The sequence below is a fragment of the Hemiscyllium ocellatum genome, chromosome 7 (genome assembly GCF_020745735.1).
Source record: "Hemiscyllium ocellatum isolate sHemOce1 chromosome 7, sHemOce1.pat.X.cur, whole genome shotgun sequence".
Lineage (NCBI taxonomy): Eukaryota > Metazoa > Chordata > Chondrichthyes > Orectolobiformes > Hemiscylliidae > Hemiscyllium > Hemiscyllium ocellatum.
In genome coordinates this window covers 16,879,738-16,904,863 of record NC_083407.1, presented here as the reverse complement: position 1 = coordinate 16,904,863, position 25,126 = coordinate 16,879,738, and the positions used below count along the sequence as shown (strand labels likewise).

Genomic DNA, 25,126 nt, shown 5'->3' with positions numbered 1-25,126 from the left:
GACCATACTAAGTTGCCCGTAGTATTAGGTGCATAAGTCAGAGGGAAATGGGTCTGGGTGGGTTACTCTTCGGAGGGTCGGGTTGGGCTGAAGGGCCTGTTTCCACACTGTCGGGAATATAATCTACATCCACACCCTTCCCCTTCTCACTTTAAACCTACCCCCTCTGGTTTTGGACTCCCCCACCCAAGGAAAAAGACCTTGGTTATTCACACAATCTATACCTCTCATGATAGGTTGATGTGTAAATTGCATTTTATTTTTGCTGCCTTATCTGTCATGACTTCATGGGCTGAATTTGGGATTTCTTGGTTCCATTTCAGGATAAGTCAGAACCCAACATTAGCTTTGAATGCACTATCAGCATTTAACAGTGATGGAGAGTTGCATTCAATTTATGCTCTGGCAAAAGAAAGAATAGAAATTTTACGGAGATATTCAACATACTCTTTTTAAAGTGGAGTCCTTTCCTTTCAAGCTTACAACTGAAATACTGAAACATGTTACTGTCACTAAATGGTACCGAATGTGAATATTGGTAAAAAGCATTTCTGAACCTTTGTGCCAAAGTCTCAAGGCAATCAGAGTCAACTTGTTGGCCAGTCAGTATGCTTTTCTCCTTGTCTGTATTTGTTTGGGAGCAGTGAGTATGACTTGTTAAAGCAGCATTATTGCTGCCTATCTCATGTTGCCCGTGAGAAGCTGATGGCATGCTGGGGGGCAAGGATATCCACAGGGTTGCTCAGAAAGGGTGTTTCAGAATTTTCAAGAAGACACATTGAAAGAAAGGCAAAGTAGTTCCTAGTCAGGGTTTGTTTTTATTTATTCGTGGGACATGAGCGTCACTAGCTGGGTCAGTATTTGAACTTGCCGCTCCCCTAGCCAGGCTGTTCAAGTACAGTTACAATACTGGTATCTACCTGACAATATGGAAAATTTTCCAGGTGTGTCCTGTACATAAAAAGTAGGACAAATCCAACCCAGTCAGTTACAACCCCATCAGTCTACTGTCGGTAATCTGTAAAATGATGGACGATGTTATCAACATTGCAATCAAGCAGCACCAGCTCAGCAACAACCTGCTCGGTGATGTCCAGTTTGGGTTCGCCCAGAGCCACTAAACTTTTGACCTCATTACAACCTTAGATTAGATTACTTACAGTGTGGAAACAGGCCCTTCGGCCCAACAAGTCCACACCGACCCACAACCCACCCATACTGTGGGAGGAAACCGAAGCACCCAGACGAAACCCACGCAGACACGGGGAGAATGTGCAAACTCCACGCAGTCAGTCGCCTGAGGCGGGAATTGAGCCCAGGTCTCCGGCGCTGTGAGGCAGCAGTGCTAACCACTGTGCCACCGTGCCACCCATGAACCTTGTTTCAAATATGGACAAAAGAGCTAGATTCCAGAGGTGAGATGAGGGTGACAGTCCTTGACATCAAGGCTGCATTTGACTGAATGTATAATTAAGGAATCCCAAACAAAACTGGAATCAATAGGAAAACTCTCTGCTGGTTAAAGTCATTCCTCGCTCAAAGGAAGATGTTTGTGCTTTTTGGAGGTCAGTTTTGTGAGCTCCAGAATATCTCTGCAGGTGCTCCTCAGGGTCGTGTCTTGAACTGAACCACCTTAGGCAGCTTCGTCAATGGCCATTCTCCATCATAAGCTCAGAAGTGGAGATGTTTGCAGATGATTGCACAATGTTCTGCACCATTCATGTTCTTCAGATACTGAAGCAGTCCATGTTCAAATGCAACATCCTGCACAATATCAAGACCTGGGCTGAAATGTAGCAAGTAGTATTTGTGTCAAACAAATGCCAGGTAATGACCATCTCCAATAAGAAATTATCTTACTGCCCCTTGACATGTAAGGCTGTTACCATCACTGAATTTTCCCGTTTTCAACATCTTGCGGGTTTCTATTACCAGAAACTTGACTAGACTCACTATATAAATACAGTGTCAGAAACTAGGAATCCTTAGCTCGTGACTCCCCAAAACCTGATCACCATCTACAATGCACAATTCAGGAGTGCGATGTGATCCAGTCACCTGGATGAGTACAGCTCCAACAACACCGAAGATGCTTGACACCATCCAGGATGAAGCTTGATTGATTGGCAGAAGCTGCTCAAATTTCTATTCCCTCCATCACTGCTACATAGCAGCATCAGTATTGATCATCCACATGATACATTGCAGAAATTCACCAAGGACGCTTAAGCTGAACCTTCCAAATCCACAACCGCAATCCATCTCAAAGGACAAGGGCAGCAGATATTTAGGAACACCATCAGCACTAAGTACTCCTCCATGTCACTCATTATCCGGACATGAAAATATATCACTCATTTCTTAAGTGTCACGGGATCAAAATCCTGGATTCCTCTTCCCAGTGCATTGTGCCATTGCCTACAGCAGCACATGGTGTCACCAGTTCAAGAGGTTTGCTTCCTACCACCTCCTGAAGTGCAACTAGGGATGGGCAATAAAAACTGGCCCAGCCAATGATGCCTGAATTATATGAATAAATTAAAAAAAAGCTTGAACACAAAGTTTATCCTATGAACTGTTCTTTTCCTTTGATTGTCCTTAGACAGTCCAGTCAGCTGTAAAATTCTTTACCCATGAAATATATTGATCAGTGATTCTCCATATGGATTGTCAACAACATAGAATCCTGTATCTGAACAAATGATTTGCGTTTTGCTCATTGGATTTTCAATGGAATCAATACTAAAGAATTGCCATTTTCACATAAATTTATACTGTTGGCTTTATAGGTAAAAAAGAATAAACCAGCCAATTATTGAAGTAAACAGTAACTTCAGCAAACTTTATTCTCATGTACTTTAAAGTACAAATGTATTACAAGAGAAGTGTCGTATATTCTTTGTTTAAAAGTCGAGCACATTTAAAAGTCAACCCCCAGATTTTTATTAAAAGCAAAGCTCTAACTTTCACTGTATCTCATGTCAGAGTTGACTGCAGTTTTTCATGACTGAATTAATTTTGTTTATTCTCCTGTGTATTTTACAGTGAAATACAATAAAATACAGTGAAAAGCTTCAGTTTGGCACCAATTTAATAATTTAAGAATAAGAGAAAATGAAAAGATATAGCTTAAAGAGTCAAGGACTCTCAAAGAGTCAGATGACACCAGGTTGTAGTCCAACAGATTTATTTGAAATCACAAGCTTTCAGAGCACTGCTTCTTTGTCAGGTGGTGAACGAGATGTGCTCCAAAAGCTTGTGATTTCAAATTAACCTGTTGGACTATAACCTGATGTTGTGTAATTTCTGACCTTGTCCACCCCTCACCAACACCGGTACCTCCACATCTTTAAGAGTCAGGGAATCAAGTCAAAAATTTCAGATTCAAAATATAATCTTGAAGATACTATTGGTTTGATTTCACTGCTCCTGATAATGAGTATTCATAAATGCTTGAAACAGTTATACATTTAAATTTTCTATTTATTTATTTAAATTATAAAATGATCAGATTAGGAATCGTAATAATTGAACCAGAATACAAAGTCCCAAAGGCTATGATGCCATTCTGGCGCCTGGGTTGAGGATATCTCATCTGGGTTACAGGTGAATTTGAAGCAGGACCAGATAGTTCCCATTGTTATTCACCACACAGATACCAACAATATAGGTAGAACGAGGAAAGAAGCAAATTTGTTTGATCCTGTAGATGTAGTCCATCTGGATTTCCAGAAGACATTTGATAAAGTGCTACACAAAAAGTAAGATCTCATGGGGCTTGTGGTAATATATTAGCTGAGATAGAGGTTGGCTAACCAACAGAAAACAGAGAGTTGGGATAAATGGGTCTTTTTTCTGGTTTACATGATGTAACTAGTGAAATGCCATCAGAGTACAGTTCTTGAGTCTTAATTATTTCCAGTCTATGTTCCTGGCCCGGAGGCAGTGATAAAAGAAAGTCCTATAGCCAGCTTCGCACATGACACTAAAATAGGTCAGACTGTCAGTTGTAATGAAGAAATAAGAAATTTACTCATGACTATGGATAGGTTAGGTGAATGGACAAAATTTAGCAGATGGAGTTTAAGTGAATTTAAGCTGAAAAATGTGAAGTTATCCATTTTATTCATAAGAGCAGAAAGTAAACTTATAGCGTAAATGGAGAGAAACTTCAGAGTGCTTTAGTGCAGAGGGATCTGGGTGTACTTGTACATAAGTCACAGAAAATTAGCATGTAGATGCAGCAGGTTATAAGGAAGGCAAATGGAACTTTGGCTTTTATTGCTAAAGGAATAGAATATTATAAAATGGAGAGGTGTTGCTGCAACTGTATAGGTGTTAGTGAGTTCATATCTGGATCATTGCATACAATTTTGGTCCCCTAACTTGGTGAGGGATGTAATTGCATTGGAGACAGATCAAAGGAGGTTCACTGGATTGATCCCACAGATGAGAGATTTGTTTTATGAAGAGAGATTGAGCAGTTTAGGCCGATACACACTCAATACAAGAAGATTGAGAGGAGATCCAAAAGAGGTCTCTCAGATGCTAAAGAGAATTGACAAAGCAGACATAGAAAGGATGTTTCCAGTTGTGGGGCAATCTAAAGGTCATACTTTTAGGATAAGGGGTAGCAGATTTAAAAGAGAGATGATGAGAAATTCTTTGAAATTACATGAATTTGTGCAATGCACCATCCCAGAATGTGATAGGTGCTGGGACGTGGAGTAAATTTAAGGAGGAGGTAGACAGATTTTTAATTAATGACAGATTGAAGAGTAATGTGGAGCGGGTAGGAAAGTGGAGTTGAGGCCAAGATGAGATTAGCTATGATTATATTAAATGGCAGGGCAGGCTTGAGGGGCAGGCTTGTCTACTCCTGCTCCTGGTTATTATGTTCTAATGTCCTTGTGAATGTACATTTTGTAGTGTTGTTGGTTTTTCCATATTTAATTTCAACAGGTTTATCTTGGATTTCAAAATGCCAACACTTCAAAAGCGATCCTGTTCTGATGTCTTCTGACCTGAAAAAAATTATTGCAATAATTCAACATTTACATGAGTATGTACTATAGATAAAAGATAGTGGGTAAATTAATAATTCATAAAAATAAGGTGAGGGAAATTATACATTTAACTGAAGGTCTACATTCTCTTAATTATTTTCCTCCCAATGTGCAGACCTCTCAGGTCTGTGCGTGGCAATAACTGCACATGCAAAAATCAATGCATTGACATGCTAATTAGCATACATGGCACCGCTGAACAGCAATGTAGCTTAGAGAGAAGGATTTAGAGTTAATACAAATGTAAAAATGGATATGTGAGCCAAATGGACCAAAAGTGATTTAACGCTTGAAATTTGTACTTCCTACAAAAGAGTATAAATTCCATTCATTTTTTTTCTCAGCTGTAGCACTTTTGCCTCGTGTGTCAAGAAGGTTGTGAGTTCATCTCCAATCCTAAAGATGTGAGCTTTTGATCTAAGCTGAGATTTCACTGCACTGCCAGGGGAATGCAGTGCTGCTGTCTTCCGGAAGTAGTGCTAAATTGCAGCCCTATTCAACCTTTCAGGTCAATGTCAAAGATTCTACAACCCTATATGATGAAGAGCACGAAAACTCTTCCCAACGCCCTGGTCAATTCTTTTACTCCTCTATCGGGAAAGCAGCTGATCGGTTTATTGATCCAAATGCTGCTCGCGAGTCCTTAGTCTGCACAGATTTGCTGCATTTCCCTACAAATCAACAATAATACACTCCAAAAGAGCATAATCAGATATGAAGCACTTTGGGACATCCTAAGGCCAAGACAGGTATTATATTAATACATTAAAAAAAAAGAAGAAATCTGATAGTGTGAATCACACCAGAGGGACTAGAAACCACCCACTGTTTTGGCAGCACTTGCAGGGAAAAGAACTATATTGACCTTTCTGGTTGATGAACTTTCATCCAAATTGACCTGAGGTTTTTACTCCCCTTTTCTCAGCACAGATGCTATCAAACACCAGACTGTTCAGAGCCTTCTCTGTGTTCATAATATACAAATTGCAAGTTCCTTCTTCTTGTCAGTACAACTAATAATCAAACCAGGGACCAAACCTGGTGTCTGAGTTTCAGGGCCATTTGGACAACAGGGGAGCAGGTTCTTCTCTCCAACTCTGGTGAAATCCTCTTGCCTTTCATTTCTTTGATAAGCTGGAATTACAATCTTAGATGTTTATTGTCTGTTATGCTCTTGTTTTTGTTTGCAGCTTTGTATGAAAAGTCATGTGAAGCGTACAGGCACAAAGGGCAGATGTCTGACTTTTTCTCCATTGACCCAGATGGCAGCGGCCCACTGGAACCCCTTCTTGTGTACTGCAACATGACAGGTGAGCTGGCACCTTTTGTTTCTCACTTTTAATTGAACCGAAGCATTATTTATAATACCAAGGTTAACAATGTGGATAATGTTGGTCCTTTGAGTGTTTGACTTCAACGGACATGCAAAATATCAGAAAACATTACCAACTACATCATCTATGGATTAATTTGAAGCAGAGAATTCAGTGCCATGTGTAAAGATAATGTACATTGCACTTTAATCATATTGTTGAATGAACTATGTCATCTGTCCAACATGAGCTTCCTGTCAGTCACACTTATTTCCTGTGTAACAACTTTGTGAATGAAGGGATAACTATTGTTATGTGAACATGCAGGCCCTGCCATCCCTTCCCAATGTCAACTGTTCTGTGCCTCTTGTCAGTTTGCAACATCCCCCTTTCGCTAATCTGACAGCCCACACTCTATCCAGTCCCCATTGTCCTCTATGAACAACACTTCAAGCACGGTGTTTCAGATACCCTCCAAAGACCCCGTCCATTCCAAGACACTATTTGACTTTTTGTTTGTTTATATGTTAATTCATTCTTGAGATGTGGGTGTCATTGGCCTGATCAATATTTCTAGCCCATTCTATTGTTGTGTAAAGTTAAGACTCAACCACACTATTGTTAGTCTGGAGTCACATGTAGGCCAAACCAGGTAAGGATAGCGACTTCTCTAAGCAACGATAATGAACTAGTAACAATCAACAGAGATTATTTGGTCACCATTGGCGCGCTTTATAATTCAAATTTTCATTGAATTCAAATCTCACCAACTGCTACGGTGGGATTTGAACCCCTGTCCTCAGGGAATTAACCAGTGATTCTGTGTCACTAGTCCAGTGACATTGTCACACTCTACCCCTCCACTAACACTGGAAGTATGAATTGGAATAAGTTTTATATTTTACTCTTCCATAGGATGTGGATGCAACTTTAACTGATGAGACTAGCATTTGTTACTCATCCCTAATTACTCTTGAACTGAATGGCTTCGTGAGGTATTTCAGACAGCAATTCAGGGCTACCTACATTGGCATGGTAAAAATCAACAGAGAAATTTATGAGGGAAAATGAACAGATACTGAGTCTGATGACACATGTCGGCCAGTCAGGGTAAAGTTAGCAGATTACCTTCCCTAGCAATGTTGATGCTTTCTAAGTTGTTTGACTACAACTTCCTTACTGAAGAAAAAATACACTTTCCATTGAAGGAATGCAGTGAAGGTTCACCAGACTGACTTCTGGGATTCTGGATAAGTGGTGCTGGAAGAGCACAGCAGTTCAGGCAGCATCCAAGGAGATGAACTGCTGTGCTCTTTCAGCACCACTAATCCAGAATTTGGTTTCCAGCATCTGCAGTCATTGTTTTTACCTCGTTGGCTTCTGGGATAGCAGGTTTGTCATATGAAAAGCACGGCTGGATCAACTGGGCCAATACTTATTGCTGTTTAGCAGAATGAGGAAGGACCTCATTGAAACCTCTAAATTTCTGTTAGGATTCTGCAGGAATGATGTTTCTCCAGGTAGTGGGGTTCAAAACATGAAGTCACAGTTTCAGTATAGTGGTAGGCCATTTCAGGCTAAGGTGAGGAGAAAATTCTTCATTCACAGGGTGGTTAACCTGAACAAACATCACCACCACTGCTCTACTGTCTCATTCCCAATTCTCCAAATGAGTTTCACTTACATAAGGTATAATCACTTCAAACACAAAGAGACTGGAATTAATTAAATATAAAGTAGCAAACTCAGAGGAAATGGCAAAGGTAACATTGGGAAAACAAGATGGCAGTATTGGAGAGTAGGATAATGTAATGAGGAATTGAGGCTGGGAAAAAAATTGGGAAGGGAGAGGATAGAAGGGGAAAGGCAATGTTGAAAGTAAGTTAGAAAATTATGGGAAGAGGAATTGGAAATGGGAAAGAGACAATGCACCAAGATGTAGGAAAGGGATAGATGGAGACAAGATTAGACTGGGGAAGCTGAGGAGAAAAACCAAGCAAGCCAAAAGGGTAAAGCAGTAAGTAACATGGAGATTTAACTTGGCAAAGGTTGTTCTCCATTGCATCCCTGATAAAATAAGCATGCATCTGTCATCACAAACACCATTCTATATCATTGCACAAAGGCATCTGCTTCTGTAACTGTTAAATAGATGGCATTAGTGAATGGCATAGCAGGACTTTAGTGAGAGTTTAAATTATTGTAAATCATCAGGAAGAGGAAAGGAAAATGCTTTGGTTTTCCAGTGACTGTCCGTGCTATCACCTTGTCCATATAATTATTGCAGTGTGCCCACTATAGGGAAAAGGAGTGAGCAGATTCATGGAGGCAGAGCCCAGACAGAAAGAGAGAAAGCGAGAAAGTTAGGCAGACAAATGGGCAGTTGATAGTAAGCCATGGCAGAGGAAAAGCTGACAATGGGGACTATGGATTACTGAAAACAGATTGTCTGTGATGAAATCAGCCCACGTCATGACAGAGCCTGGGATATGAGGTAGGTGAAGGACAGAGTTGGGGTGTTCAGCGTTTAAAATTGTTGAACTTGACATTGAGTCCTGGAGGCTGCAGAGCTCCTGATTGCAAAATGAGATTATATTCCCTATCATGTCCGCCTACCTGCTCACACCATCCCCTCCCTCTCAAAATCCCTGAAAGTAGCATATATGCCACCTTTCCTTAACTACTGTCCCTTCAGAAGGGTCACTGGACTCAAAATACTAACTGAAACTAAAAGAGAAAATGCTGGAATATCTCAGCAGGTCTAGTAGCTTTGACAAAGGGTCAGTTAGACTCGAAACGTCAGCTCTTTTCTCTCCTTACAGATGCTGCCAGACCCTGCTGAGTTTCTCCAACGATTTCTGTTTTTGATTCAGATCTTCAGCATCCACAGTCCTTTGTTTGTTATAGGTAGTGAAGTGAGGTGGAAGTCCAAGATTACCTCTGATTGTATTGAATGGTCGAACAGGCTCATTAGTTATATGGCTCACTTCTGCTCTTACTTCCTCTGTTCTTCTGATCCCGTATTGTCTATTGTTCTGAGTTATGGGAAAAGCTACAAATTCATAAAAGGCGTCAAAGTCAACCTATGCTTTTAAGGACATCAGCTTGATATAATTCCTCTGATGGTTTGCGATTGTTCATTTTAATGGTGATAATTTCCACTGCAGAGCCAGTGCAAGTTTTGAGGGAAATGTACAGAAACAATTTCAGCCTTTGCTGCTCCAAAATCAGGAAGAAACTATCAAAGGAATGGCATCAAAACAAACTGTTCATTAAAGACAAGCCAAAGGGAAATATTCATTCAATGGCAGCGTATTGACTCAATGAACCAAACCAGAATATATTTCCCTGTCCTGCTGATGGGACAGTAATGTTACAAAACTCTACTGTCTAATAGATAAAAAGATACTTTTAAATTAGTTCTTTCGTGAAACAATTCAGCAACATTACATATCCATTTGATGTCAGTAACATCACATTTTCTTCAATTTTCTGCGACCCATTGTTATTTTAAGGTTCTTGTATGGCTGCACAGAAAGGATTGGACTGTCATAGCAGTCAAGATTTAATCTAGCAAATGTCTGAACACTTTTATATTTTCTGATTGTACATGATGAGCAGCAAGTGTGACAAGCAATGTCAGTGCAGTGTCTCACTGAGATTGCACTCACCTCAAAGAGATGAAAATGAAAACCGCCCATTTGTACCTTTTACATTTATCAATAAGAAGGATGGCAATGGGACAATAAGGCCTGTTTTCTCTCTTTTTGTGGCAATTGTCAACATTGTTTACATTCATCTAAAGTTGAAGTAACTAAAATTTGTTTTCTGGCCTTCATTGCAAGAGGATGCAGTGGGGGATGCCTTCCCCAACTGTACAGGACATTGGTGAGACCAAAACCGGAGTATGGGATAACACGGTGGCTTAATGGTTAGCAGTGCTGCCTCATAGATCCAGATTTGATTCCATCCTTGCGTGACTGTCAGTGTGAATTTGTACATTCTCCTTGTTTCTGTGTGGGTTTCTTCTGGGTGCTCTGGTTTCTTCCCATTGTCCAAAGAAGTGCAGGTTAGGTGGATTAGCCATGCTAAATCACCCCTAGTGTCCAGGACTGTGCAGGTTAAGTTGGTTAGCCATTGAAAATGCGGGGTGACAGGGATGAGATAGGGTGGTGGGTCTAGGTGGGCTGCTCTTTAGAGGTTTTATGTGGACTCGATGGGCAGAATGGCCTGCTTCCACACTGTCGGGATTCTATGCTACTTCAGGATGGAGACCCTTACTTTCAAAGCTGTTGAGAGATGGTCATTCCGGTCCAGTACTGCAGAAAAGTCAAATTGAACTCAAAATATTAACTCTTTCTCTCTCCAGAAAGCCTATTAGCCTCATTAGGTTGCTTTAATTCATTTGTGAGATACAAGCATTGCTGGCTGAGCAGCATTTCTATGCCTGCTGCTAGTTACCTACCACGACATTCTCAAAGGCAACCAGAGATAGACAATAGAAATGCTGGCTCAGTCACAAGTGAACAAAAAATGGAAACCTACTGAGTTTCTCCAGCACTTTGTTTAAGTTTGCAATAGGTGTGGTATTTTGTTGTTATCCTTCGTCTCCAAGTGTCCTTCACTTACCAACCCTCCCATCAGCGGTACAAGTTGGTCTCTTGCTTGTTCTTGACCATCTCCCTTTGAATTCCCTTCATGTATTTGATAAAATAATTGCCAAAAACTGCTTTCACAGCCACAGCTTCTTCCTCACTGACTATCTCCGGCTGTGCCTTACCCCACACAGTCTCGAAGTGAAGATCCATCCTTTATGTTTCAAAACCAGACAAAGATTGCAGGTATCTCCTCTGAAAGCTGCGTCTGCTGCATCCTGGGATCCATGCTGCGTATCATAAAGAGCAATATGCATACTTTCACTTTCTTTCTTCACCAGCACTGCCTTACACTAAGTAAAAGCCATCCCAGTCCCCAATTTCAATTCATTCTTTATCTCATTCAATGGTTTAACAAGGAATATTTTGTCTTCAGCATTAAGGAACGAATGCTCCAAAGCCTCCACCAGGACTGACGCCTCTCTGGATTCTTCTGCTTCCCATACCATCTGACTGCATCCCATCTTCTAATCTCACCTCTTGCTGTGCATTCATTGTACTGTCTGACCTTCTCCTCACTGGTACTGAATGACATGTGATCAGCAAAGGACTGAGCTTGATCTAGTTGTGCTGCACCTCCATGTATTTTAGACACAACATGATATGAACACTTTTTCTGTTGCCTTTGCTTCTGTGCTCACTTCTTTGGACAAGAGTCCACTCATCGACACATGTGCCACTTTGCCATTTCCAGTACTGTGCCACCACATGGAGCCCTCTTTCTGGCCTTCAATCCACCCTTGATCTCTTCACTGAGCATTAATGTTGTAACATCAGCAGCCTTAACTTCTCTGTTCTCCTCACCCACTTCAACCTTTTGAACTTGTGGTAGTCTGTTTACTGAAATCTAACTTTAACTGTGTTATCGAGCCTGCTGACAAGGGGTGCTGCTGTTGTCACCTGGCACCTTGACCTGTACCTTGCGAAGACTTCATGCCAACTCTCAGGCACTTCTTCCTATCTCCCCCTGCACCACGACCCCATCATTGAACATCAAGCTGTTGTTTCCACATCTGTCACTGACCTCATCACCTCTGATGATCTTCCCCCCAGCACAATTTCCCATCACTTAGTCCTCTCACCCCACAGAACCTACTTCTACCACCTTCCCAAAATTTACAAAGAGTCAAATGCATTCTTTGAGGCCATTCCTGCCAATTAAATGATTTCTTCCTGGTTTGACCATATTTTACCTCTTCTCACTTATGTTCATGATTCTTCTGACACTTCTTGTTAAATCCACAATTTTCCATTTCCTGACTCTAGTCCCCTTTTCACCATGGAGGTACAATTCCTCTGTATGTTCATTACCCACCAGGATGGGTCTGACAGTTCTCCACTTCTACCTTGGAAAGATGCCTGAACAGATTCCAACCATCACTACCTTCCTTCACTTGAATGGACTGTTCTCACTTTGATTCAGTATGTGGATGTACCTATGAGAGAAGGTGCAAAACTTGACCTACTCTTGGGAAATAAGGCAGGGCTGATGACTGAGGTGTCAGTGGGGGAGCACTTTGGGGCCAGTGGCCATAATTCTATTAGTTTTAAAATAGTGATGGAAAGAATAGACCAGATCTAACAGTTGAAGTTCTAAATTGGAGGAAAGCTAATTTTAACGGTATTAGACAAGAACTTTCAAAAGCTGATTGGGTGCAGATATCTGCAGGTAAAGGGATGGCTGGAAAATGGGAAGCCTTCAGAAATGAGGTAACAAGTGTCCAGAGACAGTATGTTCCTGTTAGGGTGAAAGGAAAGGCTGGTAGCTGTAGGGAATGTTGGATGAGTAGAGGAATTGTGAGTTTGGTTAAGAAAAAGAAGGAGCATATGTCAGATCTAGACAGGAGAGATTGAGTGCATCCTTAAAAGAGTATAAAGACAGTAAAAGTATACTTCAGAGGGAAGTCAGGAGGGCAAAAAGGGGACATAAGATAACTTTGGCAAATAGGGTTAAGGAGAATCCAGAGGATTTTACAAATACATTAAGGACAAAAGGGTAACTCAGGAGAGATTAGGGCCCCTCAAAGATAAGCAAGGTGGCCTTTGTGTGGAACTTTTATTGAGACTGATTAGTTATTTTTGTTAAGTACAGAAACCTGGTCCATGCAGCCTGTCAACTTGGATCTGCAAGTCAGGGAAATTCAGGAATTTTGTGCACATTTTCAAATCTTTGACATTAATGATGACTCCAGGCATAGCTAGAATTGGTTTCCTACATACTATCATAGTGAGGCATGATACATCATCACTGTTTCAGAGCAAGAGCTGTGAGTATGGGTCCCCAGAAATGCTGGAACAAGGAATGTTCCACACACCCGACATAGAGAAACATAACAGGGACCCACCGTTGATTTGGAGAAAGTGAGGTGATTTAAAGGAGTTGTTACAAAGTCATAGAGATGTGCAGCACGGAAACAGACTCTTTGGTCCAACTCGTCCACGCCAACCAGATATCCCAACCTAATCTAGTCTAATTTGCCAGCACTTGGCCCATACCCTTCTAAACTCTTCCTATTCATATACCCACCCTGATGCCTTTTAAAAATTGTAATTGTACCAGCCTCCCAGAGAAAGTGGTGCAGGCTGGTACAATTGCAACATTTAAAAGGCATTTGGATGGGTATATGAATAGGAAGGGTTTGGAGGAATATGGGCTGGGTGCTGGCGGATGGGACTAGATTGGGTTGGGATGGACGGGTTGGACCAAAGGGTCTGTTTCCATGCTGCACATCTCTATGACTCTACTTCCTCTGGCAGCTCATTCCATACATGCATGACCCTTTGCATGAATAAGTTGCCCCTTAGGTCCCTTTTAAGTCTTTGCCCTGTCACCCTAAACCTACGCCCTCTAGTTCTAGACTCACTCAACCCAGGGAAAAAACCTTGTCTATTTACATAGCTTACAGTAGCTGCTGAGAGAAAGATAAACTGGTTTTCTTTAAGCTTAACATGTCTTTTACTGCGAATAACAGACAGATCCCCTAAGCTGATAGTGGTCTGAAGGCTTCTCTTGTTCACAGCCCTGAGCTGTTCAGCTACCTGGGAACCAATCACATAGCTGATGGCAACTGATGACCTTTGTTATTGATAACCGGTCACTAGTTCACAGAACAATTAACTAATTGTACCATCCAAGGCTCCATCTAACACATCCACTCAGCTCCCGTTTGTCAGCAACCAAGTTGCTGGGTGAATGGTACTCACAAAATACATAGCAAATCTCCAACAACCCTCAGTTTTTAAAGCAGTCCCATTCTCATTTCAGTCCACAATTAGAATCACAGGAACAATAAAGGAAAGACACGGCCTTTATAGATGTCTTTGGTGCTCCTTATTGCTCTCTTCCAGAATTGGAAGAATGCATCAATTTTGTTTCCAATTTCCATCCCTCTTTCACCTAGTCCATCTCTGACTCTTCCCTTTTTTTCTGGATTTCATTGTTTTCATTTCTGGTGATCGTCTGATCACCAATGTCCATCACAAACCCACTCACTCTCACAGTTACCTCGACTGCACTTCCTCATACTCTGCTTCCTAAAAGGACTTCATTCCACTCTCCCGGTTTCTCTACCTGCGTCTCTACTGATGCAATGATGCCACTTTTCAGTGCGTTGCCTGTGACATGTCTTCTTTTTTCCTCAACTGAGGATTGCACCCCCGCTGCATTTGACAGGTTGATAACGAGGACAGTCAGCTCCTTAAAGTTTTTGGCCAGCCCCTGCTAACATCTCCAGATGAGGCTCAATGTCAAATTCTGTTTGTCAGTGCTCCTGTGAAGTGCCTTCTGACAGTTTTGCCAGAATTCTATAAATGTGTTGTTTATTGATGCTGAAAAAAGTAGGGGCCCCTCATGACTATTCTGATGCTACCGGAGTTGACATTGACTTCTCACCGAGACTCCTGCTGTGACAAGGTAATGATTATGGCAGGGGCAAGGTTATGCAAGTCAGGAATGCTACTTTTCAGCCAGATTCAAAAAGCAGTAGACAAGTCATTTGAGGACTGACATTGGCCTGAAGGAAACCTGCTGCCTGTTTCATGATTTGAAAGGGAAGTCACTTTTCAGAATGCTGAAATGTATCTCGAGTTGTTGTCAGGAAGAAAAGTAATTGAAATTTAATTACCCTGGGCAACTAAATCTGGAATTAAATCTAGAATAAAAATGTGCACGTGTAGATAAGCTCACTTGAGGTTTGTTCCTAAATGCAGCAATCTTAATTCAGCTTGGAAAGATATCAATGATTGAAATCACATTCCTACTTCACAACAGTGATTCACCTTCAAAAGTGATTCATTGCTTGTGGAGTGTCATGAGGCTCTAAGTATTTGCAAGTCTGCCTGTGTATTTATCATACAGCTGTAGATGTTTGCTAATAAGGCATAATGAAAATGTGAAAATGGGGTCAAGTATGATTTTGGAGGATACCAGAATAAGACTGCCTGCTTTAGCTCTGCTAACATTCTGGGTTCTGATGCAATCATTGCTTAGGGTCATTCACTGATTTCAAATTACATTCTAATTGAGTGAAGAGGTAATGGTCTTGAGGTCTTGTCAAAAGCGCAACACAGGCTCAAAACAGATGGATATCCCTTTTTACACCTTGCAGCATGGATAGGTGAATAGCCAAAGACTTTACCCCAGAGTGAGGGAGACCAGAGTTAGAGGGATTGGTTTAAGGTGAGAGAGGAAAGATTTAATAGGCACCTGAGGGACAGCTTTTTCACAGATGGTGGTGCGTACGTGGAGTGAGTTGTCAGAGGACATAATGGAGGCTGGTACAATTACAATGGAACTGGATGGGTATACGACTCAGAAGGATTTTGAGGGATATGGGCCAAGTGCTGGCAAATGGGACTAGATTAGGTTAGGACCATGTCTGGTCGGCATGAATGAGTTGGACCGAAAGGTCTCTTTCTGTGCTGTATATGTCTATGACTCTGTGTCACTGCAACTGTCAAGAAAGCACAACAATGTTTTTACTTCTCAGGAAGCTAAGGAAATTTGGGCATGTCTGTAAAGACACTGTCCAATTTGTACAGATGCATCATAGAAAGCACCCTATCTGGATGTATCACAGCGAGGTTTGGTAATTGCTCTTTCCAGGACCACAAGAAACTACAGAGTCATGAACACAGCCCTGTCCATCACACAAACCAGCCTCCTACCCATTGACTCCATCTATACTTTCTGTTGCTCTGGGAAAACAACCAACATAATCAAAGACTCTTCCCTCTATGGTTATTCTCTCTTCCACACTCTTCCAACAGGCAGAAGATCTAAAAGTTTGAATGCACACCCCATTAGATTCAAGAACAGCTTCTTCCCCACTGTTATCAGACTTATGAACATACCTGTCAAATGTTGACGTTGTTCTCTCTTTCTTGCACCTTCTCTCTGGCTGGAACACTGTATTCCGCACTCGGTTCTGGTACTCTGATGCATTTTGTATAGTTCAATCTGCTGATAAAGCATGCAAAACAACATGTTTCACTGTCTCCCAGTACATGTGACAATAATAATTCAAATTAAATCAAATCCAAAAGGACTATAACATAATCTTATGGATGGGCAATTATCTATTCTGAAGAAGACTCTCCAGACCCGAGACATTAACTTTGCTTTCACTTCACACACCTGCTGAATTTTTCCAGCAATTTCTGGTTTTGTGGCAGATATCAAAGTTGTTTATTTTGTGCAGTAAAGTTCATTATAACTCCTGAGAGATTCTGAATATTTCAACTTCAACATTTGATTATTAGCCTCATTTGAGGCTGCATCTTACATGCCAGCATTGCTGACACACCACAGTTGAAGACTGTCTGTAGTGGAGAAACTGTTCTACCTTCCAGAAATCTCCTTAAACTTGCTCAGTATTCTCACAAATTTCATTCCTTATTCCTGTAAAACTGCAAGTATGCATTTGCAAATTGACACTTTCAACTTGAGTCACCACTGTGTCAAAAATCACACTTCTCTTTTCTTGCACTGATCTTAAAATGCAATTCCCATTGTATTGGAGACATTGACGAGGTCACTGGACTGATAAACTGGAAGCCTAGATTGATGCTCTGAGGGCAGAAGCTCAAATCTCAAATCATGGCAGCTGGTGAAGTCTAAATTGATTAAATAAAATATGGAATATAAAGCTGGCCTCAGTCATGGTGATCATGACAACTATCATGGATTGTTGTAAAAAGCCATCTGGTTCACTCGTATTGTTCAAATCTGTCATTATTACTGAGTCTGACTGATGTGCGATTCCAAACTCACAGCAATGTGGTCGACTCTAAAGTGACCTAGCAAGGGCAATTAGGGATGGGCTACAAACTCCAGCCTTTTCAGTGATGCATCCACATTCTATTATTAGTTCTGTTTCACTCCGTCTAACTCTGACAGAGTCCAGCCGCATGGATTTTGTTTTGTTTTAACTTAAGCTCACCAATAAGGACAACCATGACTATTTGAATCTTTATCAACATGTAATACGCTGTGCTGGAACATGACATGTAATTAGCTGGAGACATACGTTAGGAGAGTAGTTTGCACTCTTCCTTGCTAATTGATGTCACTGGGAATAATGAGTGATGGCTACAGGCTCTATAACAAGAGTCTTTTTCTTTGACATAATGTAGAAATGACAAGCTGCATCAGATATCCGACTTTGCTTCCTATCTTCAAAAAAAAATGACATATCAAAACATCCACTGCTGCTCGGAGGCAACAATACAAAACAAGTGTGATTTAGATTCTGAGCACTACTTTAAACATGCATACAGATGACTGGCAGTAACCACCTCACTGGCAAGAGAGAACAGTTGCACACTGCTGTACGTTCAAATGTTGCTGATCGAGAAGCCCATGTAAAGGATTAAGATGTCTGCAGAATTCCAGCAAGGTTAAGAAGGAGCAGATGAGAAGATGAGATCAGGAAGCGAGGTGACGGCAACATTAGATCTTAAAATTTCTGTGGATTGGGGGGATAAAAAGAGAGCGAAATCATTACAATAGATAATAGATAATAGGTGCAGGAGTAGGCCATTCTGCCCTTCGTGCCTGCACCACTATTCAGTATGATCATGGCTGATCATCCTCAATCAGTATCCTGTTCCTGCCTTATCTCCATAACCCTTAATTCCACAATCCTTGAGAGCTCTATCCAACTCTTTCTTAAATGAATCCAAAGACTGGACCTCCACTGCCCTCTGGGGCAGAGCATTCCACACAGCCACCACTCTCTGGGTGAAGAAGTTTCTCCTCATCTCTGTCCTAAATGGTCTAACCCGTATTTTTAAGCTGTGGTTTGGCACTCACCCACCAATGGACTCATTACTGAATTTTATGAAAGAATGAGTTCAAACACACGACACCAGATTTGATCTGACCTTCAGCAAAGTAAAGACATGGAAGGAGGAAAAGTTGGAAAGCAGTTTACATGGAGCTTAAGAAGAGAGTGTCGGGTGAGGATTAATTTTAAATTCTGTAGAAAATGTCAAGAAGGATGAGAAAGATTGTGTCAGATAATGCTTCTTTGGATGTCTTACTACATTAAAAGTAGTATGTAAAGGCATGTTGTTGTAAGATATATAACATGAATTTTGGAGTCACTGGTGGTGCTTGCTGCTGGTACAGCCATAGTCATAGAGATGTACAGTGTGGAAACAGTCCCTTCAATTCAAGTCGTCCATGCTGACCAGATATCCTAAACTAACTTAGTCTCATTTGCCAGCATTTGTTGCATATCCCTCTAAACCCTTCCTATAGATGTATCCATCCAGATGCCTTTTTGCATGTCATGATTACACCAGCCATAGTGAATGAATAACAAAACAAAACATCTACCTCTTCCACTGGCAGCTCATCCCATACACGGACCATCCTTGTCAAGTGAATATCAATATCAACTCTTTAGGATCCTGGAAGTAAGACTTTGCCTGATCTTGAGGGAGAATTCCCTCCTGTTGGGGGTCACTGCAGGGTCAAAGCGCAACAGGTGAGTTCAGGTAAAAGTGGCCAGCCATGCACTCACTGCATTTCAGTGACCAAGATAGAAAGCTGCAGGAGTAAAAAGATATCCAAAAAATACATTAGGCTGAAACTTAGGGTTTTTGTTTTGGCTAAGTCCAAGTTACGGTAATTTTTCTGGAGGGATTCCCACCATGAGGTCTAACATAGCTCTCACCCTATCTTACCATTCTCACCTCATTTATCACCGACCACACCCGTATGGTATCTCTCCCCTTCGATTTCCATGCTATCTTACCACATCCCTTCCCAGAACAACGCGCCGCTCGGTGGATATGCACCAAAACACTTGTGCCTGTGCCATCTTTAAAAGCCCATTGTGCACCCAGCCAAGCACCATCAGTCCAGAGATGCCCCTGATATTTTTTCCCAGCCATGGGAACAGCAGGAAGACATCACCCCGTTTTGAGAGTAGGGTCCTGGAGTCATTGTTGTACATGGGACTTCCTCGTCCCACAGTTGGACCAAACACACAGACCATGCCAGCCTACTCTGAAGTTGCCACCTAGGGAAAAGTATTCTTACTCATCTGGAGGAATGCTCTCTGATGATGACCTTCTCCACTTCACTCATTTAAGTGCTGCCATCTTCTCTCTGATGTCTCACACTCAGAGGGTCAAACAACTCTTAACCTCCTACGTTCCTGTGAAAAAGGTGCCAGCTTACCCTTTATAAATTTTACCCTCCATTCCCAGCAACCTCCTGGTAAATCTCTTCTGAACCCTCTCCAGCTTGAGAATATCCTTCTTATAACAGGGCAACCAGAACTGGACACAGTAATCCAGAAAAGGCCTCACCAATGTCCTGTACATCCTCAACATAATGTCCTGGCTCCTACATTCAAAGAGGCAAAAGTGAAGACTACAGATGCTGGAAACCAGCGTTTAGATCAGAGTAGTGCTGGAAAAGCACAGCAGGTCAGGCAGCATCTGAGGAGCAGGAAAATCGATATTTTGGGCAAACACCCCTCATCAGGAAACTGGTTCCTGATGAAGGGATTTTGCCCGAAACATCGATTTTCCTGCTCCTCGGATGCTGCTTGACCTGCTGTGCTTTTCCAGCACCACTCTGATCTAAACTCCTACATGCAAAGGTCTGACCAATGAAGGCAAGCATGCTAAATGTGTTCATTATCTGTATCTGATGCAAACTTCTATCTCTGCTACTAAACCCATCTCCCACCGAGGTTCAGGCACTATCACTGTTGCCTGCACCAAGGGGAGTGGTATGCTGCCCGTTATCTCGTTCCTCACTCCTTATGAGGAGAGTATTCTGACTTTGTCACAAATAGGCACTGGACTGGTATCGGAGACTGCTCTTGGTTTGTTATGCCAAGGACTCTGAGTGAAAGCTATTCCCTTTGACTTGACTGAGATTTGCTGAAAACCATGGAAACTTTTGTGGATTTTAGTCTTTGCTAAATGGAAAGGCAAGACAACAACCTGGTATCTCTGATTGACAGGGCAAAAGGCAGAAACCATCACAGTAAGTCAATGCAAGGCAGGGACACTGAGCATCCAGGTAGATTCAGAGTCAGCAAGCATCATGACAGTGAACAAAGAGCTCGGTGATGCAGTCTGGGCCAGTCATTGAATACGTCATACAGCATGGAAACAAAATCTTCAGTCCAACCAAACAAAACTAGTCCCATCTGCTTGCGCTTGGTCCAAACCCTTCCTATTCACATACTCCTCCAAATCTCTTTTAAATGTTCTAACTGAACATGCAACCCCCACTTTCTCTGGCAGTTCATTCCACATATAAACAATCTCTGTGTAAAAAAGGTGTTCCTCATGTCCTTTTTAAATCTTTCTCCTCCCATCTTAAAAATATGGCCCCTAGTTTTAAACTCCCTCACCCGAGGGAAAAGACCCTTGTCATTCACCTTATCTATGCCTCTCTTGATGTTATGAACCTCTATAAGTTCATCCCTCAACTTCCGAAGCTCCAGTAGAAAAAGTCCCAGTCTTTCCAGTGTATTTTTGTGTCTCAAACCCTCCATTCCTGTAAACATCCTGATAGCTGTTTCTATGAGCTGAGTGTGTGTACTAGAGCATGCATTGTCCTGCCAAGCATGACAATGATAGCTGCTGGTGCAGCCAGTGAGAGATCACATTAAACCTCAGACAGAAAACCTCCGTGAACCTTGACAGACATTTAACCAAGTAAAGGTCATATTCAGCCCAAAGTGGACAATTAATCCAAATCCAGGTTGGTTTCACACTCTGGATTGTGACACTCAACAGGTACATCAAAATGCAGCTAATAACCTCTTTCATTTCTAATTTACAATTAATTGGAATATTAAGCTGATCAAATAACCGTTGAGAGTTGTGGGTGATGGAGTGAATTGTACTGAATGATGGGGCGATGACTGAAACTAGATTGGAGACTAATTTCCAGCCATTGGTTTTACACAGGAAATTATTGGTTTGGGACAAATCAAATCCACAAGGATGCCTGGGTGTTTAAAATTCCCACTGAGCAAACTATCATGTTCATGCAGTATGGAATACACTGCAGATCCTGAAATGGCCATATCACTGAGAGCATTTAAGACAGAAGTAGATAAGTAAGGGGATCACAGGTTATGAGGAGAAAAAAGCAAAATGGGGTTGAGAAGCATATCAGCCAAGGTCGAATGGTGGAGCTGATTCAATGGGTCGAATGGCCTCATTCCACTCCTGTATCTCAGAGTCTAATGGGTTGGGCCAGACTTAACGCAAAAAAGCCCAGATTTTTAATCAGCTTCTAATGAGGCTAGCACGAGAGGAGTCAATGAAAGGGTTAATTGACTGGATATCCTATCTAAATTTCTTCCCTTGAAATGATTTTACCAACTGCTACATTCCCCCTTTGTCTTTGACACTTTTAGAAAATTCCTTCAGTGGGAGTATGTGTCACTGGTTGGGCCAGCAATTGCACAGACCAAGTCACCCATCAGAAGGTGGTAGTATCTGCCTTCTTAAACCACTGCAGCTTTTAGGGGGTGTGTGCACCCACAGAGCTGCTAAGCCTAGAGTTCTAAGACTCAGCCTAGCGCACTGAAGGAACAGCTAAATATTTCCAAGTCGGGACGGTGAGTGGCAGGGTATAATTGCAACATTTAAAAGGCATTTGGATGGGTATATGAATAGGAAGGGTTTGGAGGGATATGGGCCGTGTGCTGGCAAGTGGGACTAGATTGGGTTGGGTTGGGATGTCTAGTCGGCATGGACGAGTTGGGCTGAAGGGTCTGTTTCCATGTTGTACATCTCTATGACTCTATGACTCTACAAGGTTGATCGTTGACTCTGAGGCCATGACCTGGGGTCACAGTCTCTCCTACTCGTGGAAACAACTTCTTCATAACCACTCTATCCAGCCCTCTCAGTATTCTTAAGTTTCAATGAGATACCCCCTTCAGTCTTCCAAACTCTATTGAAAACAGACCTAGAGTCCTCAACTACTTCTCAAATGGCAAGTCCTTTATCCCAGGATCATTGTTGTCTGTTTAATCTAGAGTGGTAGAGGAAACCTACATCCTGGTCTACCTAGAAGAGGCTTGTGTATTGAACAGGAAGTAGTTTTTGCATGTTGATAACTATTTCCAGGTTACATTGACATAATACATATCATTGCAGGGTCCATGAGGAGCTGAATGCTAGATCTTGATCCTTTGAGATACTAAACCATTCTGCTGCCAAGTCTAAATTACAAAAATGCTTAAGGCAGTTGTAGACACTGAGCCTTTCAGACAATTACACCACCATACAACAGTGACCTGGTCAATACCAACCCTCAGAAATCATCTCAAAGACAGATAATCTGATGATTGTCACATTGCTGATTATGAGGATGAATGCAGTGCAAACTGTCTGCTACATTTCCTGCAATACATTGACAAGTACACTTCAGAAGGATTACTTTATTGGTTTTGAGAACACCCTGAGAAAGTCAAAGGTCCTACACAAATGTAAACCTTGCTGTATTTTGCTGCAAAAGACTGCGATGCTCAATTGAATGTCACTACATCTCTCCACCAGTGGTACTCAGTAACAACAGCACGTAACATCTCCACTGCAGGATTTCACCAAAGTTCCTCGGTCCCTCCAAGTTCATGACCACTTCCGTTAGAAGGATAAGGGCAGCAGATACATGGGAACACCAGCAACTGCAAGTTCCCCTCCATGCCACTCACCATCCCGACTTGGAAAGATTTAGCTGTTCCTTCAGTGCGCTAGGCCAAGTCTTAGAACTTAGAACTGCAAACACCCCCTAAAAGTTGCAGTGGTTCAAGAAGGCAGATCACTACCACCTTCTGATGGGTGACTTGGTCTGTGCAGTGGTATGTTGCAATTATACCACTTCCTCTGGCAGCTCATTCCATACACGTACCACCGTCTGCATGGAAAAGTTGCCCCTTACATCCCTTTTATATCCTATTTATACCCTAAACCTATGCCCTCTAGTTCTGGACTCCCCGATCCCAGGGGAAAGACTTTGCCTATTTATCCTATCCATGCCCCTCATAATTTTTAAACCTATATATGGTCATCCCTCAACTTCCGACACTCCAGAGAAAACAGCACCAGCCTGTTCAGCCTCTCCTTATAGCTCAAATCCTTCAACCTTGGCAACATCCTTCTAAGTCTTTTCTGAACCCTTTTAATTCAGATAGGAAGGAGACCAGAACTAAGAAGGAATATCTTCAGTCATTAGGTGGTTCATCTCTGGAACTCATTCCCACAGATATCTGTGGAGGCCAAGTCTTTCAGTGTGTAAAAGACAGAATTGGTTAGGTTCTTGATTGGTAAGGGGGGCAAGGGTTATGGGAAGCATGCAGGAGAATGGAGCTGAAAAACATATCAGCCATGGTCAAATTTTGAAGCAGATACAATGGGCCAAATGGCCTAATTCTGTTCCTATGTGTTACAGTCTTATGGACAGGGCCAGACTTAACGTGACACAAAGAAGCCATGATTTTAAATCAGCTTCTAATGAGCCAAGCACCAGTCAGGTAGTGCTCGGCATGAAGAGAACTTTGAGAGCAAACCTGCCTCATGCTGAAGTGTAGACTCAATTTGACTGCACATACAATAATCACTAGTGTGGACATTACCTCACAACAGGACCCAACCTGGCTCCTTTTCCAACCTGGTGACCTCTAACTGCTGGACCCACCCTGACACTCGTTCATCTGCCCGCTCTATCCCCACCACCTGACCCAACCCGACCCAGCACATTACACTCTGCTCAACCCAACCTGACCTTGACCCCCTCTCTCCCACCCGGGACATGCTTCCACACTCCCATCCATCATACTAACCCACCCCCACCCCCCCCTTCCCCCACCTGCCTGACATCTACCAAAATATCACCCCTATCCAGGTTCAATCATTCCAATCCTCACTAAATATTGAATCACTTACCTTGCCACTTTGCATTCTACCCACTTGGCACCCCATCAGCTTACCACTAGGCATCAGTCCCACCATCCATCCTCCTCCCTTACCCAGCTCGCAGCCTAACTTGCCTGCACCATGACACCACACTTACCTTTTGTATTTATGGTTTAACAGCAGCTGTCAAAGTGGCTGTTTGGACTCTAAATGTTATGTGCAGTTGACAGTGGTGACAGCTGACCGTTTTCAGTAGACAGTTCTAAGAATATAGAACATTCATAGAACATAGTCGGAATGGCCCCTTCAGCTCATAATGTTATGCCAAAGATGACACCAAATTAAAATAATCCCTTCTACTGCTGTTGGTCCATATCCTTCCATTTCTTGCATATTCATGTGCTTGTATAAAAGAACCTTAAATGCCTCTATCGTATCTGCCTCCAACACCAACCCTGGCAGCACATTCCAGGTTCTTAACCCTCTCTGTGTGAAAGACATTTATATCATATTTGATACAGCCTTTAACGGAAAGCCCACTCTGAAATGCAGAGCTACCTACTTTCAGAAAATAAAAGGGCCAGAGAAATAATCTGTGAGGGATTACCATTCAGTGGAAAATCCGGCCTGTTATTCCGACTGTGTGAAGTATTTTATTTCAGTCAGTCGAATAGACAAAAGATACAAA

The 25,126-nt window shown here is 42.0% G+C and overlaps 1 protein-coding gene across 1 annotated transcript in view; it reads left to right on the top strand.

Moving 5' to 3' along the window:
• Positions 1–25,126, top strand: part of LOC132817324 (contactin-associated protein-like 5) — a 1,293,865-nt gene that overhangs the window by 793,895 nt on the left and 474,844 nt on the right. Inside the window, exon 12 of the mRNA XM_060827734.1 lies at positions 6,257–6,376. Within this exon, the coding sequence (XP_060683717.1) occupies positions 6,257–6,376 (120 nt within the window). The remainder of the gene's footprint in view (positions 1–6,256; positions 6,377–25,126) is intronic.